At 38.7% G+C, this 19213-nt stretch overlaps 1 protein-coding gene across 1 annotated transcript in view; it reads right to left on the bottom strand.

Annotated features, from left to right (window-relative positions):
* LOC126095271 (probable E3 ubiquitin-protein ligase HERC1) overlaps window positions 1-19213 on the bottom strand; it is an 814023-nt gene that overhangs the window by 739240 nt on the left and 55570 nt on the right. The window contains exons 6-7 of the mRNA XM_049910030.1: window positions 3295-3520; window positions 2999-3175 (exon numbers count right to left, since the gene is read on the bottom strand). Of these exons, the coding sequence (XP_049765987.1) occupies window positions 2999-3175; window positions 3295-3520 (403 nt within the window). The remainder of the gene's footprint in view (window positions 1-2998; window positions 3176-3294; window positions 3521-19213) is intronic.

Raw genomic sequence — 19213 nt, 5'->3', positions numbered from 1 at the left:
AATTTTTCCTTCTAAGATCACAACTTGAACTATCCATTGAAAATTAAAATGCTTTGACAGATGTCATTCTCTTCTTTGTAAGTGTTTACGTCAACCTGTAGCTTCTGAGCAGCAGAGCTGTAAAAACTACTGACTCAGATCTCTGCTTCTTAAGAGATTTAAAATGATGTAAAAAGATGGATTCCACCATTTTGAAGCAGCTATAAGGAAATTTAGTCACAATTTGTAGTATTTATCTGAGCAGTTATCTCTCTTATCATTAATTGATGAAGTAGATGTATAAATCAAAGTTAAAATGGTATCAAGTTTGGACAGAGAGAATCTACAAATTTAAGAGAGATTATTCCTTTTTGTGGAGAGTTGAATGGAGCAATATACGGTAAGTTTAATATTATTCTGATTACCATTTATTACTGATTTTTATTCATTAATGTGAACCTCCTAATTTAGTCTCATCTTCATTTCAAAGAAAACATTAGTTGACTTGCGAGTCAAGCAAGGGTGAAGATCTATTTGTTCTCTCACCTGAGGAGTATGGGCACTAGTTTTATTCAAGAATGCCCATTCAACATGGGAAACCAGCACTACACATTTAGACACTAAAGGATAGTTAAGAGCTGATAATGATCCTGTTGAAAGGTGTGTTAAATTAATGCAAGATATTCGTGGGCTACTTACTGTAGATGAGGAGCAGCAGGAATTTTTATTGTGTTGTGTTCAAGAATACTGTAAACTGTGGCCAGAGTGCAAGAAAGAGAAAATATTCTCAAGAATACTAAACACATCCTAAAAAGCAAAAAGACACCTAATTTTGGTTTTATGCAATCCTCAATTAACTTTTACACTGACGAAGAACTACAAAACCTAGAATTCTCATTATTAAAATTCCTTGCTCAAGTCAGGATGGGCTAATGTCATCCTACTGAGATGAAATCTTTTTTCCACACTAAATCTAACCAAATGGAAAACATTTAAGAAGTGAGTGTAAAATTTTTCGAAAAAAAGGAAGAAGCAAAATAAGGGACACCATAATGTACATACTTAGTTATGAAACTAATGCCTCAAACTGTAGATCATGTTTTCTTATTAAAATCGCCAAATCAACCTCTATCACCATTTGGGTGGCAAACAACCATGCTGCGTGGGGGGTGGGGAACAGTACTTGAAAGCCCAATGCCTTCACCAAATAATATGTCAATATCACGTGGCTATGGTTTGTGACTGCTCTGTATCTGTGTTAGTACTGTTACCTCTTCAGTGATTGTTTATAATATTTGCCTGAATTTTATTACCACTAAGTAGCTCAAAAAATTCAAAATTGTTTATTTTTTTTTTTCCATCCTATTCATATGAGGTGGTCCAGAAAGTAAATGTACTGTGACTGTAACAGGCTGCAGTTTTTTGAGGATTGGCAACATTGATTAGTAGAGGGGAGGGGGTCTCCTGACCAGACTGTGCATCGCAGGAACATGATAGCATGTAAACTCACATTGCTGTGACCGGTTGTGTGAAAGAGGTCGGTAAGAAATCCTGCCAAGTGTGAGCCACGTGCTGTGATCTGCTTCCTACTCGCAAAACAAATGACACCTAACAACAATTTTTTGCAAATCAAAATCGTTTACAGTGAAGGAGTTATGAACAGGATGAGGATGTTTCAAGTGGTGTAGGGTGTTTAGTGGAGGCAGAAAAACTTTTCATAACGAGCAGAGAAGTGGTGGAGATTCAATTTTGATTGATGAGTTTGTGCAAAAATCGAGGAAACTGTTCTTGAAGACTGCTGATTGACAGTGGATGAAACTTCTAAGATGTTAGTACAACTTTCCAGAAATCTCTTGTACAAGACACTCATAAAAATGCTGGAACGCCAGAAATAGTGCGCAAGACGGGTCCCAAAACGGCTGACTGAGCAGCACAAGAAAAATTGGGTCAATTGCACTTGTAACTTTCTTGAGTGACTTGAATTGGAAGGCAAGAATTTCCTGAACTCTTCTGTGACAGGAGATGTAATGTGGGTGGCTAATTACATGCTTGAGACAAAAAGATGGCTAGCACAGTGGCATCACACTAATTCCCATCTGCCAAAAAATTCAAAACTATGATGAAGGGCAAAAAAATCATGGCCTCAGTGTTTAGGACTGAAAGGGATCAATGATTTTGTGAGACCCTAAACAAACTCAAAAGGAGCATTCAAAACAAAAGGAGGGGAATGCTGACAAGAGGAATGTACATGCTGCATGACAAAACCCACCCTCACACAGCCTTAGCCACTAGACATGGACAAAGACACATTTGTAAGGGTGCACAACAGCAAGGTCTTTAGCACCTGCACAAAAACAGATTGAGATGAGTGTCAGTAAAATATACAGAACAGAAAGATAAAACACCAAGTAAATCACAGGTAACAAAAGTCAGAAAACTATGTGCATACCCACACAGAACTACGGAACAAAGTATTCCGTCAGTAGTAAAACATTAACGACACAGGAAGAAAGTGGTATAAGGAGCTAAAATAAACAGAGGGCAGATCCCCTCCAATATCTGCTTCTGCCCTTGCATCACGATATAAAATGCACTCCATTAAAATATGACAGATAGAGATGTGCACACCACAACCATCACAAAACGGGGGATCCTCTCACTGTAGTAAAAAGCTGCGTGTGAGGGGCAGTGCCCAGTTCTAAGAGGTGTAAGGATCACTTCATCCTGCCTGAGAAACTGGCAGGAGGAACGCCACAGCCGGGTTGTTGACTTCACCAACCACAGCTTATTGGCTGTCACTGCCAGCCATTCCTATTCTCACAACTGCATGCACTTCCTGTGTAGTGCAGAAACGACAGCCTCCAAGTGAATAAGACAATGTGCCCCATCCTGTCCTCTGCAGACCTCCTCAGCAGGCCGATCAGCCTTTTCATTTCTCCATTATCAGCATAATGTTGGAAATGCTTATCTCAACATTATACAGCCACAAGTGATACAGAACACACCATGCCATACTCACCCAAGCGCCCATGGTCTCCTTCACCCCATGTGTATAGCTCCCCTTCCTCTGTTACAGCTGCACTGTGTCTATATCCAGCATGTATATACTTCACAATCTTTGCTGCAAATGGTCCGGTTATTAGTAATGGTTGCTTCTGAGTGGTGCTATTACCATGCCCAAGTTTCCCATAATCACCTAATGATGAGGAAAGGAATTCATTGAAAACAGATGTGACACACAAATATAAATCCATAATGCAGAACTAATAACAGACAGAATATCAGAGTTGCAGTTCCACTATAATTTTGACTCACCGTCACCCCAACTGTACACTTTTCCATCATCTGTAAGGGCCAATGAGTGTCCGTCACTCCCTTTTGAAGAGGATACTTTCCTTACAATCCCATCTATTGCAACCCTCTTTGGTGTACATTGGTTGTTTGAGTCGCCTAGACCCAGCCGTCCATAGCTCCCTTTCCCACAAGCACTTAGTGTGCCATTTGTATGGATAATGAAAGAGCAATATTGTCCTGCCTCAACCTGTAAGCATAAGATAAGAAGCCAAGTTATTTCAAATGACTAAACTGTAAATATTTCCTGAGTAATCATACTTATTTTTTCTATGTTTCACTATGAGTTGTAGTAACACAGACACACAAAATTAAAGTAATGTGCAGTTCACCTCCCCCAAGATATGAGCAAAATAAGTACTTAATCTTTAAGGTATATGGATTAAGCACTTTTGTCAACTTAACTAACTTTTTTAAGCTGGATATGTAACTCTTACATGAAAAAGTGCATGACGAATAGTGGAGAAATCGTATCATAGGCCTCTGCAGTTGCCACAACTTTGTACAACAAAATTATGCATAGTCAGTAATAACCTTATGCTTGGTTTTTTTAATTAAAGTAAATTAACATAATTAATTTATGAAACCTATCTATGACATTATTGAACACCAGTCAGTTACAACTGTATGATAATTAAAATTAATTACCTTAGATACCAATGAATTAATACAAGAAAAGGGAATGGCATACAGTTAAGCTGTGGAACAACTTAAAAAAAGTAATAATTTGACAATAAACACAGTATCATTATAAGCGTGCATCTCACCTATTCTACTGCATGAATGTCTTTTTGATTAGGTCTCTCTCTCTCTCTCTCTCTCTCTCTCTCACACACACACACACACACACACACACACACACACACACATAAAGGTAGCTCAGTTGAAAGATCAGAGGAAGGTAAGGGCACACCACCTCCAATAGGACCATGTGTAGCAGAACACTGCAGTGTTCAAAGCAGTTTTTCATTACATTTACAGAAGGAGAAGTTTAGTGTTTAACGTCCCATCAACAACAAGGTCATTAGAGGTGGAGCACAAGCTCGGATTAGGGAAGGATAGGGAAGGAAATTGGCTGTGCCCTTTCAAAGGAACCAACCTGGCATTTGCCTGAAGTGATTTAGGGAAATCACAGAAAACCTAAATCAGGGTCGCTGGATGTGAGTTTGAACCATTGTCCTCCCAAATAAGAGTCCAGTATGCTAACCACTGCACCACTTTGCTCGGACACATTTACAGAATGCTACCACTTTATGATGTTTCCAGTATCTTTGTGAACTTTCCTATTTCAATCAAAACACTAAATGTTAAAGAAGGATCCTTTCTTCATCACTGTGGTCCTTGTTCAATATGCCCTATGACAGCATGAAACAAGTTTTTAAACAACTCTGCAAAGACAGACTTGCAGAATTATATAAGTGATGCACAATACTTCCCTTATCACGAAGCTAACCAGTTTGCTGAGCATATCACTAACATTGTCAAATGAATCAGACAATTTTCTGACAATTGATGCAGTTTTTCTTTGGACTTTTTGGTCACATTAGTAAATTCTATTAGGTAAAATTACCATACATACGGAAAACAATGCAAATTGTGTGGCAAAAGTGTCTTGTAAGATATTTCCTTCATGGGCAACTAAAACCTTCTCGGAAATGCTATTTGTTGTCTTCAATAGGAGATACTTCAATTTATTATACCAATGCACTTAACATTATTCTTACTCTACTTACATACCTCATATTGGAAAAACTATTAAATAAAGTGACAAAAGTACTGGCCAATATTTACCTTTAAAAGATGAAATATTTAGTACTGACATACACACATAAAAGTAGAAGTATCCTATCATGCTCTAGAACTGATAGTTTCTTCGTCAGGGGTGGGGGGAGTGGAGAAGAGAATGTTTGCTCTCGTAACTTCCTCTTCATTTTTGTCTGCTCTTGACCTCCCTATACGTAGGTCCCTCCATCCTGGGGTCTGAGTGCCCTTGCCCTTTTTTAATATCTGCCAACCTATCCTTCTCCCTGACCCAAGGAAGGAATTAATAGTTTTAAAAGGTGTTACCACCTTTACTCTATGTATGTCTATCAGCATACTATATATTTCGCTTTCACTTCATGAAGGCAGCACTGCTCAGCTTTCTGTGTTACAAGTTGAATTTTCCTTTGCTTCAATTAAGCAGCTGAAATTGGAACACTTTAGCACAGTGCAGGGCACTCACATTGTTCTCATTTTTCTACACTGACAGAAAAACCAAACACAACACTAAAAAGTAATTAATGAAGAGTAATGAAATTTCTGGAATACATTTATGTAGGTAACATTTTTAAGTGATTAACACTGCAAGATCATAGGTTAATGTAGGTGCGAGATATGCCATTGAAAATGTGAAATGCTGATACATTAATAACCAGTGTAACAGCCAGAATGTTCACTGCAACCATGCAAACTTGCAGGCAAATTGGTGTGCAGGTGCTGGATGTCAATTTGTGGGATTGAGTTCCATGCTTGTTGCACTTGGTCATTCAGTACAGGGACAGTTATTGCTGTTTGTGGATGATGCCGAAGCTTTTGCCCAATGATGTCTCATTTGTGCTCGATTGTAGACAGACCTGGTGATCGAGCAGGTCAAGGCAACATGTTGACAATCTGTACAGCGCGGCAACATGTTGTCAATCTGTAGAGCATGTTAGTTAAAACAGCAGTATGTAGACAAGCTTTATCCTTTTGGAAAACACCCCCACCCCCCAAAATATTGAAATATTATTCATGAATGGCAAGAACCACAGCTTGAATCACCAGATTGATGTACAAACTGGCAATCAGGATGCATGGGATAACAGCAGGAGTGCTCCTGCTGTCACACCAAGTCGTACCCCCCACCAGGTGTATGTCCAGTGTGTCTAGTAGGCAGACAGGTTGCTTGCAGGCCCTCAACTTGGCTTCCTTCTAGCCAACACACTGCCATTACTGGCACTGAGGCAGAAGCAGCTTTCATCAGAAAACACAATAGATCTCCACCCTGCCCACCAATGAGCTCTCACTCGACACCATTGAAGTCACAAATGGTGGTGGTTTGGGGTCAGTGGAATGCACACTACAGGGCATATGACTTGGAGCTGTCCTTGAAATAACCAATTTGTAACAGTTCATTACGTCACTGTGGTGCCACATGCTGCTCAGATTGCTGCTGCAGATGGAGTACAATGTGCCAGAGCCATAAGCCGAACACAGTGGTCTTCCGTACGTTCAGAGTCATGTGGCCATCAGGAGCCTTGTCTTCTGGTGAGCGTACATTCTCGTGACCACTGCTGCCAGCAATCATGTACAGTGGCTATATTCTTGACATGTCTTACTACAGTACTCAGAACGAATATCTAGCTTCTCATAGCCCTATTACATGTCCTTGTTCAAACTCACAGTGGTGTTGAAAATGTCATCTTTGTTACCTTAAAGGCATTCTTGACTATCAACAGCTCATCATGTCCAATCTGAAATGTAACTACTAACGCCACTCTTATGCGACTGGCATGGAATCTGACATGATCTTTCAGATGTAGAAACACACCTACCAACTTTCATTTATGTCGCACAATCCCTTCATGGTGCTGCGATTTTTTTTCTTTTTTTTTCATCAGTGTTTATCTACATTTACTTCTAGATCTACATAACTTCTCAGCAATTCATATTTAAACACTTGGTGGAGGGTTCAAAGAACTACTTACAAACTATTTCTTAACCGTTCCACTCTCAAATACCACATGAGAAAACAAACACCTAAATATTTCCATATGAGCTCTTGATTCCCCTTATTTTATCACAATGGTCATTGCTTCCTATGTAGGTAGGAGTCCACAAAATATTTTCATATTCAGGAGAGAAAGTTGATCAAAATTTCATGAAAAGATCTTATCACAATGAAAATTGCCCTTGTTCTAACTGCTGCCATCCCAACTCATGTTATTATCTATGTGAAGCTCTCTCCCCTATTTTGCAATAATACAAAATGATCTGCCCCTTGCCGAACTTTTTTGGTCTCCTCCATCAGCCCTATCTGGTAAGGATCCTATACCATGCAGCAAAGCTCCTGAAGAGGATAGATAAGTGAAGTGTAAGCAGTGTAGTAAATTTGTTGCATCTTCTAAGTGTCCTGCCAATAAAACACAATCATTAGGTCTTCTTCCTCACAACATTTTCTATGTGGTAGTTTCAATTTAAGTTGTTCACAATTGTAGCCCCTAGGTATTTAGTTGAATCAATAACATTTAAACCTGGATGATGCATAAAGGATCTGAAATTTAGTGGTCTGCTTGGTACTCACATGAAGGACCTCATGCTTTTTACTGCTTACAAATAAATAAAAATAATCATTTTTTGAAAATTTAATGTAACTGTGTAGATAAAAAAAATCTACTCACCAAGTGGTGGCAGGAGAAGACCCACTTTGTAAGCTATTGGAGCCACTGGCTCCATCTGACAGATGGGCTGAAGGGGAAGAAAGAGGGGTGATGGAGGACTGGTGAGGTTTAGGAAAAGAGGTAGAATTCAAAAACATCGCTATAAACGAAAGGAGCCATATAACTGGATCCGTGAATCAATCGTCCTGCAACAGCTCTTGGTGGCCAGGCAACACAGACTGTGTTGCCTGGCCACCAAGAACTGTTGCAGGATGATTGATTCACAGATCCAGTTATAAGGCTCCTTCCGTGTATAGCGACTTTACGACTATGACGAGTTGGGCCTGAAGATGGCATCAATGTAATACCGAAACTGGTAACAGCACATAGAAGTTCATAAAATAAAATAAACTACAAATAATACGGCTGTTGGTAAATTATTGCATCAAGAAGGAAACTAAATATGTCTCACAATATCACCTTCATCTGAAACAACAAACTTACTGCTGTCACTTCTTTTTACAGTCTGTTTTTCTTCTCCTCTGAAAATACCAAGTATAAAATTAACTCAGCAGTGAGGGACTACAAGGACAAATTTTCCATATTCCCTCTACTTTAACACAAGTCAAACTTGTTTCTTTACTAGCCTACTTTTATTACTATCATTGTCTATAATTCTTACATCATGCTCAGAGAATGGTTACAATATTGCTGTTTCTAGTAGCTGATGACAAAACTGCAGTAAAATTTCTGACACTTCGCTGCAGCTAACAAGACAACTGAAGACCGTCTGGTCCAGTTAGAAACAACTTCATGTCATCTTTTGAGAAGGGTATTACTTGAAACTTTTGTCATCTTTAACATACTTAGGTGCCCTTTGATGTGCTCCATCTTTAGTACTGTAGGGGTGAGAAGTTGGTCTTCCACAGTTGAATCTTTTATACTGATTCCTCTCACATTGGCACTGCTAATCACTATCCCTCACATTGTCTGCTCTACTGCCATCCAAATTCCATCATGCAACTAATAATTTTCTTCCCATTCCCAGTCATTTTGCTAAAAACTTCTTCTCATAGATCACCTACTTCATTTGTAATTAGAAATTAATAATTTAGTTTACCATCATGGAATCTTTGCCAGTTTTTCCCTAACTGCTAATGGTAACTGTGAAACCAGGATTTAAATATGCATTTTTGTCCACCCAGTTTTCCGAATTCCTTTATGTGCCACTGCTACATGAATACTGTGGAGGATATAACAACATTGATTTCACTGCTCAGTGTCCACAACAAATACTGCTGTAAGGAAGCCTGTCAAGATTCCTGATAGTCATTACAATCTTTTACAACTTGGTTGACCCAAGCAGGGCTGTTCCATGAGAACATGGACACAAACCTTAAAAATTAAAAATATTCTTATTACAAATCTGACTATCATTTCTGTTAGCTGAAACACAATTTTTTTTTTTTTTTAATTTGAAGCTTCATTTTCATGTTAAGAAGTGCTGGAAATGAACAAATGGCTTTATAGCACATCTAAAATTTCAGCTTCTAGACCCCCTAAGAAATTAGTTTTCGAGAGTACTACAATGATGCGTTGTAAAGTAATTTATTAACAAAATATATCTGAAAAACATTACAATTATCTTAGGTCAGCACATTTTGACAGCTTATATTGATTTTATTTAATTAGTAAAGTCCCCAGGCTGATTTATTTTTTATTGTTACCTCCTGTCTTTCAGTTACCAAAAAAGTGTGAAATTTATTTTTCAAAGTCAATGCAATTTTATAGCATCCTGAAAATAGGCATGCAAATACAGATTTATATTTTGTAGTGGCAGCACAATGACATACATGTGGTAACGGAATGACATAAATAGAGTAATGGAATGACAATAATTTTATAACTGAATTTCACTGACATTCCTTGAGATGTTGCAGGTCAAATACATTTATATGCTGGCTATACTGCAATTTTATATGTTGGCTATACTGTTAGTAAAAATTGGAGGAAAAATGGGGAAATCCCATAAATCAAGAATGTATTTTTCCAAGAGAAGAAACTTAACATTCAGTGAATCTGAAGAGTAACTGCTGAAAGGTGAGTTAATAAGCTTCCTTAGTGAAGATTACAATTAAATGGCTGCATACTACACGCAGAATGAAGTTAATTATTTTGATAAAAACTATCTATTCGTCCATAACCTATGCTTTCTATAGGAAGCAATAGCAATGGCAAATTATAAGAAAACCTCAATATTTCCTATGTACTGCAACAGAATGTTGATTATCTTTGAAGGTCACTAATTATTATGCCTAAATAATAGAGACATGTTTATGTATTGTGTTGTTAGAAGATCACTATGCTGAATAGAATTTTTTTTAATTTAAAATAGATATTGACTTATTTCTAACAATTACAGTGTTTCCACACTAATTCTCAAACAAGATATTTCATTTTTACAGTTGTTATCATGCTTCTCACATCAGCTGAGAAAATGAGAGAACACCGGAAACGACTCAAGGAGAAAGGGTTAAGTGGTGATATTAAGGAGAAGGACAGGGAAAGGAAAAGGCTGAAATCGCAAAGTTTAACTCCTGCTCAACTTAAGAAGCAAAGGGAAAAAGAGAAACTTGATAAAAGAAAATTCAGAAATAAAGTTAGAGCCAGCAGTGAAGGCAATGGTGGTGGTGCTTGCATCATCTACACCAATCGTCCATATAAATCTACATTAAGGAAAGCAGTTAAACATGTGGGAACTTGTTTACCTAGAAGTCCAAGAAAGTGCAAGAAAGTTGTCTTGGAATTAGCTGCTGCTCATGGAGTTTTAGTAAGTGAACAACAGCTGAAAAATCAGATTCAACACCTAAATCGAGGCACAGAAGAAGCTGTTGCTACTTTTTATGTTTGAGATGACATTTCATGGCAAACTCCTGGAATGAAAGATTATGTGATAGTGAAGGATAAGGAAGGTGGAAAAACCAAAGTCCAGAAGAGATACATGATCATGATCCTGAAAGAAAACCATGCTGTATATAAAGAGCAATTCCCTGAAATACCAATACAATTGTCCAAGTTCTGTTCATTGAGACAAAAGTTTGTGTGCCTCTTACAGGATACACTGCACAATGTGTGTCTCTCCTGCTACCATGAGAATGTAAAGCTACTTTTGGAAGTTATAAACGAGGTTTGTTCCACAAGTGAAAACCACATTTTCTGACTTCATTAGCACAATAGTCTGCAATCAAGAGAAATACGTTTGCATGATGTCAAAATGTGAAAAGTGTGCAACTTTATCTTTGAAAGACAAGTATTCTTTGGATGAGAACTTAATGAAGAAGCTGACTGAATGGACCCAATGGCAAACAGTGAACCGGTGAATCACTCTGAAAGAGATTCATGGTACTGTTGGTCAGAGTCTTGATGTTCTTTCAAACATGCTACCCCAATTCTTACAACATAAATTTATTAAAAGACAACAATCAAATTTTTTTGAAAACAAAAAGAATTCTCCAAACAAGAAGAACATCTTGGTGCAAGTAGATTTTGCAGAAAATTATATTGTTCAACTGCAGAATGAAGTCCAGAGGGCCCACTGGTCAAAACAACAAATCACTTTGTTTACAGCATATGTTTGGGACTCACAAAATGATGGATATTCTTGTGCTGTTGTTAGTGATGAACTTGATCATAACAAATATTCAGTGCATGCTTTCCTAAGTAAAATTGTACAGCACATTATATCCACAAACTCAGAGGTAGGATCTGTCACATTCATGGGTGATGGCGCAGCCAGTCGATTTAAGCAGCGTTTCCTGTTTGCCAACTTGACATTTTTCAGAGAATGTTATAGAATAAATATTTCATGGAACTTCCTTGCCACATCACACGGCAAAAGCGTCATGGATGGGATTGGTGGAACTGTAAAGTGTGCAGTCTAGAATATCTGCAAAGCTGGGAAACACATACTATCTGGTGCTGAGGACTTTGCAAAAGTTGCACATGAAAGATGTCATGGCATAAACATTTTTTTTTATATCTCTGCCTTGCAAATTACAGAGAATACAGAGGAATTAGATCAAACGTGGATAGGAATAGTTCCAATAGACCATATAAAAACCATCCATGCTGTTACACCTATCGCTCCATATATTACTGAGTACCAGCATTACTCGCTATCTCCCCAGAGGTTTGTGCAGAATTTCAAAAAGCGATTTTCAGCCAAAGAAAATTCACAAGAACTGATCAATCATACAGCTTTGTATCAAGGGGATTTTGCTCTTGGTTCCTATGCTGTAAGAAACAGATCCAGATTTTTTTGTGGGGCAGGTGATTTATGCTGAAGATGGTTACGAAATTTCATATCTTAGAAAGAATGATGCAAATGGAAAGATATTTACATTTCCCTCAACGGAAGATAAATGTTGGTCAGAAAAAGACAAATTGTAAAGAAACTAGCTGCACCTACTATAGATCAGAGCAATAAGTAACATTTTCCCTACCCAATCAGCAGTGAAGAATAAAACTGGTAATTTTCAAGTGAAAGTGTCATTCCGTTATTATTAAGTGTCATTCCGTTACCAGCGATTTTTTTAAAATTTTGTTAGTAAAATATTAGTTCCATGCATTTATGTTCTACACCATTTTGTTTCCCATTTATCCCTCTTCACAGTATAATTTTTGTGAATTTTTATAGGAAATGGACGAGCTGAATTATTGTTGCATTATGAATGAAAACAATATGCATGTCTGAATTGTGTCATTCCATTACCAGAAAGTTTTATTTACGTAAGTCTCCTTATACGAATGAAACTTCAACTATTAAAATACATAACTTGTGTGCCTTTGCTTATGTAGAAAATGCAATATTAAATTTTTGGTCTTTTATCATGATCCTTGGTCTTTTCTATCCTTAATGCGCAAAAACAATCACTGAGTGTCATTCTGTTACTAATGGAACTACACATCAGTAATGATGTTGATATTTTTGGAATGACATCAGTCTTCCTATTTTGGGTCCACAAACATGGGAAGGCATTATGAAAGTGTTTTAAATATACTATAGAGTGAGTTAAATGGTTTGAATTTCTAAAACTGTATTACACTACTAAGGTAGTTTGTAGTAGCGAACATGGGTGGATATGCAGCAAGCTATCATTTATGTTTAACAATACCAACTTGTATTTCTCTTAGTAACAACTTTTGTACATTTTCCAACTCTAATAGCATATGCAATACATGCTGCTTGCCACATTTCTGACTTAAGAAATCCTGTGTCTGCAACAATGTTATTACTGTTTCGTAGCCAATTGTGATAAAGCTCGTCCATGATAACTTGATGATTTCAATGGTCCTGCCCTGAACAGAAGAAAATCAGCACAGTTGAAAGATATTCATTTGTCTCAGAGAACTGCCAACATTGAGCTGTCCCTAGATGCAAAATATCGCTGTACATACTGAAAGGCATGAAATGTTAATGGTGCCAGCACTGCTCCAAGTGCCAACAGTACCTTTCCCTCACTGCTCCTCTCTCTTGGGTTGACCTAATGCAGTGGCAAGGATGCCTCCTGCCATTCCTGGCAGCCACCGCTTGAATCGTCAACTACTCATGGACAAGCAGTATATTGTTCATTTCTTCTTGACATTTATAGTTTCTTCAAGGAGATTTTTTTTTGGGTTCCACATTTTTGTGAATCCTGAGTCAAACACAAGTACCACTAAGTTACTGCCCTTTTCTTGAATCTTATGTTCACTGCCTGTACCTACCCTTTCTGTCACATGAAATTCATTCATTCATTCATGCATTCATTAATTAATTCATTATGTTCTGTGGATCCCACCGAGAAGGAGAAACCTTCATAGACATGAAATGAGTAAAGATATACATCAACAAAAGACAAGGAGATTACAGAAATTTAATCTGACAAAGTCAGTGGAAGGTGAGGGCACACCACCTCCAATAGGACCATGTGTAGTAAAACACTGCAGTGTTCAAACCAGCCTTGTAATTGAGAGCAGTTATATATTACATTTACAGAATACAACCAATTTATCATGATTGTAAAATCATTGTAAACTTCACTGATTCGCTCAAAACACTAAATGTTAAAGAAGAATCCATTTTCATTGTTGTGGTTCTTGTAAAATAGGAGTAATCCACTAAATTACAGCTCCCCATCACTAACATCAATTTGCAGCAGGATTCTGGAACACGTACTGTGGTCTAAAATTATGAATTTGCTAGAAGAGAATAAATTATTGATGTATAATCAGCATGCATTCAAAAATTATCATTCTCGGGAAACATAACTATGTCTTTATTTTCGCAAAGTAATGAATGCTATCAACAGGAGATGTCAAACTGATTCCATACTTCTAGATTTCCAGAAGGTTTTTGACAGCGTTCCCCGGAAGTGGCTTCTAATAAAATAGTCTCAATTGTGCAACTAGCTTCATGACTTGCTGTCAGGAAGGTCACAGTTTGTAGTAACTGACTGTATGTCAGCTAATAAAACAGAAGTGATATCTGGTGTTCCTAAGCATGTGATGTAAGACCTCTGCAGTTCCTAATCTATATAAAATATTAGGAGAGAATCTGAACAGCTCTGTTAGATTGTTTTCAGATGGTGCTACCATTTACTGGCTGGTAAAGTTGTCAAAAGATCAAAATCAATTGCAAAATGAACCACACAAGATATCCGCATGGTGTGAAATGTGGAAATTGACACTAAACAGTATAAAAATGTGGGGACATACAAGCACGAAAAGCAATCCATTAAATTTCAGATACACAATAAATCCACAAATTTAAAGTCTATGAAAACAACTAAATACTTAGGATTACAATTATGAGCAAAATTGTTAGTGCTTTCATGGCCACTTGTTGACAAACTGTCTGTTGGCATCTGTCTCGGATTTATTGGCCAACATTCATCTCATGATTATCTCTGATGTTTCGCCCAAACGAGTGTCTGGAATTGTCAAAGTTTCACCCTCCATTGTTGGACTGGAGCCAAGCTCACAGCCACAGATATGTACCTGGAGCGCCAATGTCCAAGTGCTTCTCTGCGGTCATTTCCGGTGCGGTTCTCTTCCCACGTGCGACGGTCTTTCGCTGCAGCATGGGAAACCAGGATCCGTTCTCCTTGAGGCTTTCTTCTTTTTTGTTGAAGCTATTCTTGTGTTTATGTATTTCTATAGCTTCTCTTGACAAGCAGGTGTGATAGTTCTTCTCTACAGCCAGAACTTCCGCGTCAGCAAATTTTACTGCACGTGCTCTGCCTGGCCAATTTCTCCACCTGCCCCAACCTGCAATGTCGCTTATGTTCTGTGATCCTAATGTTGATTGATCATACAGTCATTCCAACATAAAGTTTTCCACAGCTGCATGGTATGTGGCGTATTCCCAACATTGCAAGTGGGTCCCTTTTCTCCTTTGCTGGTCTGAGACACTCTTTGATCTTCTTTGACGGTTTGTAAATAGTCTTTACACCATGTTTGCACAACATATAGCCAATCCTGCCCATCACTCTGGGAATGTATGGCAGAAAGTTCGTACCCGGCATTTCTTTTTCCAGTTTGTCACTTTGCTGTGTGTTTGGCCCTGTTATACTTCTAATACAACTTGTGGAGTACCTACTGCTCCTCAGAACACTTTCCAAGTGTTGTATTTCGTGTCTGAGGTGCTGCGGCTCATATATTTGTCTTGCTTGCATTACAAGCATATTACTCGTGCCTCTTTTCTGTCTGATAGTTTGTGCACGTATTGGTCTGTGTGTGTCAGTTTTTTTTATACAAGCTGTGTCACAGATTTTCACCTTCCCTTGTAACCAGCACATCTATAAATGGTGGTTTTTTGTCCTTTTTCATTTCCAAGGTAAATTTTATGTTGACATGGAGGCTGTTCAAGTGTCTTAGGAAGCCACCAAGCTGTTATTCACCATGGCTCCACACAACAAAGGTATCATTGATGTATTTGTACCACACATTAGATTTACAAGGTGTCAAGTCCAGTGGCTGTGCTTTGAAATGTTCCATGAAGTAGTTGGCTACCAGTGGACTACAAAGATTACCCATGGTGACGCATTCCAACTGTTCGTAGAAACTGCCATTCCATGTGAAATAGCTCATGGTGAGAAATACGTGAAAGAGCTTTGTGATGTCTTGGAAGTGATTTGCTCCAGAGTGTCACTGAGTGGCACTTTTATAAATAAAGAAACAACACCAAAGCTGACCAGGATGTCGTTTGGTGCAAGTTTTAGTTTCTTCAGCTTCTCAATGAAATGTCCCGAGTCCTTTACATATGTGCTAGTCTCCCTCACATGCAGCTGGAGCAGAGGGACCAAGTATTTTGCCAGGAGCTACAACAATTGGTCTTAGTGGAAAGTTATTCTTATGGATCTTAGGTAATCCACTCAGCCAAGGTAGTAAGGCTTCTGTGTTGCACAGGTTCCTCTCTATGTTGGCCAGCAGAGAAGACACGCAAACATGGCGTAAAGACTGTTTATAAACTGAAAAAGAAGATCAAAGAGTGTCTTAGATCGACAAATGGAAAAAGGGATCCACTTACAACACTGGGAATATACCACATACCATGCACATGTGGAAAAGTTTATGTTGGAATGACTAGACGATGAATCAACACCAGGATCATAGAACATAAGCAACATTGCAAGTTGGGGCAGGTGGAGCAATCAGCCATGGCAGAACATGCTCCGTGTGAGACCAGCTGTGTAGTAAAATTTGCCGACACAGAAGTTCTGGCTGTAGAGAAGAACTAGCACACCCACTTGTTCAGAGAAGCTATAGAAAACCAGAAAAATGGATCCTGGCTTCCCGTGCTGCAGCAAACGACCGTCACAGGTCTCTACAGGGAGGAGATATGCAGACAGTACCAACACCTTGACCCACGACGGAAGAAGAAAGCACAATTTATGTCCTTCAAAAAGGAGAGAATTTCATTATCATTCCAAGAACTATAGATATGGAGGACACCATTGCTAATACCGAAACGGCCATTTGGGCCTTTCCTTGTGAAAGAGCGGAGGAAATGTGCACTGAACCAGCCAGAATACTGCGCCAAGCAAAACCACCAGCTTGCAACCTAAAGAAAGAAGAGGTACAAGCTATTAAGAAACTTAATGCCAACAAGAGTATATTGGTACTGCCTGCTGATGAAGGAAATGTGACCGTTGTAATGGGGACCGAAGATTATGAGTAGAAGATCTGGGGCCAATTAGATCTGGCAACGTACCAAAAACTAAGTGCAGATCCAACGCAGCATATCACACAGAATACAAATCGATTAACCAAAGCATCTTCTCTGCCGGTTGATGTACAGAGCAACCTGCACAATACAGATGCCCTTCCACCTAGGCTGTTCGGATTACCTAAGATCCATAAGAATAACTTTCCACTAAGACCAATAGTTAGCTCTCCTGCCTCATCAATGTATGAACTAGCAAAATACTTGGCCCCTCTGCTCTAGCCACACGTGGGGAAAACTGACACATTGCTTCCATTTTCCCACAAGACATCACAAAGCATGTCTCACCATGCGCTATTTCACATGGAACTGCAACTTCATCCTATAAACCTAATGTGTGGTACAGCTACAGCAATGATACTTTTGTTGTGTGGAGCCATGGGCGAAGAGCAGCACGGTGGCTTCCAAAGACACTTGAACAGCCTCCATGCCAACATAAAATTTACCATGGAAGTAGAAAAGGACAAAAAGCTACCATTCCTAGATATGCTGGTTACAAGGGATGATGAAAACTGGGACACATAGACCAATACCTGCACAAACTATCAAATCCCCACCCAAGCATGATTAATATGCTTGTAATGCAAGCAAGATTAATATGTGAGCCCCAGGGTCTCAGACACAAAATACAACACTTGGAAAATGGGTACTCCACAAGTTATATTAGAAGTGTAACAGGACCAAACACTTGGCAAAGTGACAATCAGAAAAAGAAATGTTGGTTACAGTAGTAGTAGTAGTAGTAGTAGTAGTAGTAGAAGGGTTTTGTGGGCGCACGACAGCAAGGTCTTCAGCGCCCGTTCAGTATCCTAGTGAAACGGGTGTCAAGAAAAAAACTCAGTACATTTACATATAACGGAACATAAAACACGGGGAACAATCAGTTGGTTACAGCCATTCTGGAATACATTCCCAGGGTGAGGGACAGAATCAGCTGTATATTGTGCAAACACGGTGTAAAGACTATTTACAAAGCAACAAACATGATCAAAGAATGTCTCAGATCAGCAAAGGAGAAAAGGGACCCACTTGCAATGTTGGGAATATACCACATACCACGCACATGCAGAAAATTTTATGTTGGAGTGACTAGACGATTACTCAACACCAGGATCACAGAACATAAATGACATTGCAGGTTGGGGCAGATGGAGAAATCGGCTGTGGCAGATCATGTGCTGTGAGAGACCGATCTTGTAGTAAAATCTGCCAACACGGGAATTCTGAGAACTATCACACCTGCTTGTTGAGAGAAGCTATAATACATAAACATGAGAATACTTGAACAAGAAAGAAGGAAACCTCAAGGTAAACGGATCCCAGTTTCCTGTGCTGCAGTGAATGACTGTTGAAAATAGCAAGAGAACTGGACATGACCGCAGAGAAGCCCTTAGACCTTGGTGCACACAGTCTGTGGCCATGAGCTCAGCTCCAGTCTACCACCAGCAATGGTGGGTGAAACTTTGACAATGCCAGCCACTCATGCTGGTGAAACATCAGAAAAATCATCAGATGAACGTCAGCCGAAAAACCCAAGAAAGAAGCCAACAGGCAGTTTGTCAATTACAGGGTGCATATGCGGACAAAGAAAAAAAATTCCCAGATTTCCCAGTTAAAAATACACTTTCTCCCAGGTGAAAACACGCTTTTTCCATGTTAAGTGACAGCATATTTTCCTTTATCAATCCTTTGAATTGTTATGGTTTTATACACGGGCATCGAATTTCCCGGCACTTTAGAAAACGAAACGCAGGAAAAATATCTTTAATGTGCAGCAACATATCCGCTGTGGTGCCTATCCTGATCCCATTCGGCTGGTTTGACAGCCTCCCCCTCTTTAAAAAACTCTCGCAATTAATATCAGATGGGATTATTTGTAATCGGGAGAACAAAAACTCTTCAGAAAATTTGCACTTTTTATTGCCTATTAGCTAATAACTTGCTGTTTTGTGTGACATAAAATTAAATATAGGACACATAAAAGCAATAAAGACAAGAGACAAGCAAGAAAGTACACATTTCTTCAATCCTTAGCTCCTAGATTTTTTTCTCTATAACCTTGCTACAGCTTTACATGGCGTGCTTTCCTTTCTGCAAAAGAATCTATTACCTCATCAAAGTTCGTCAAACACTTTTCTACACGAAAAATTGAAATGTCGTTATCTAATACTGAAAAAGCTGTTAACACAAATAATACCGAAGATTGGTGTTGTTTCTC

Source organism: Schistocerca cancellata, chromosome 8, assembly GCF_023864275.1.
Source record: "Schistocerca cancellata isolate TAMUIC-IGC-003103 chromosome 8, iqSchCanc2.1, whole genome shotgun sequence".
Lineage (NCBI taxonomy): Eukaryota > Metazoa > Arthropoda > Insecta > Orthoptera > Acrididae > Schistocerca > Schistocerca cancellata.
The sequence above is the reverse complement of the archived record's forward strand: the minus strand, read 5'-3'. Positions and strand labels throughout refer to the sequence as shown.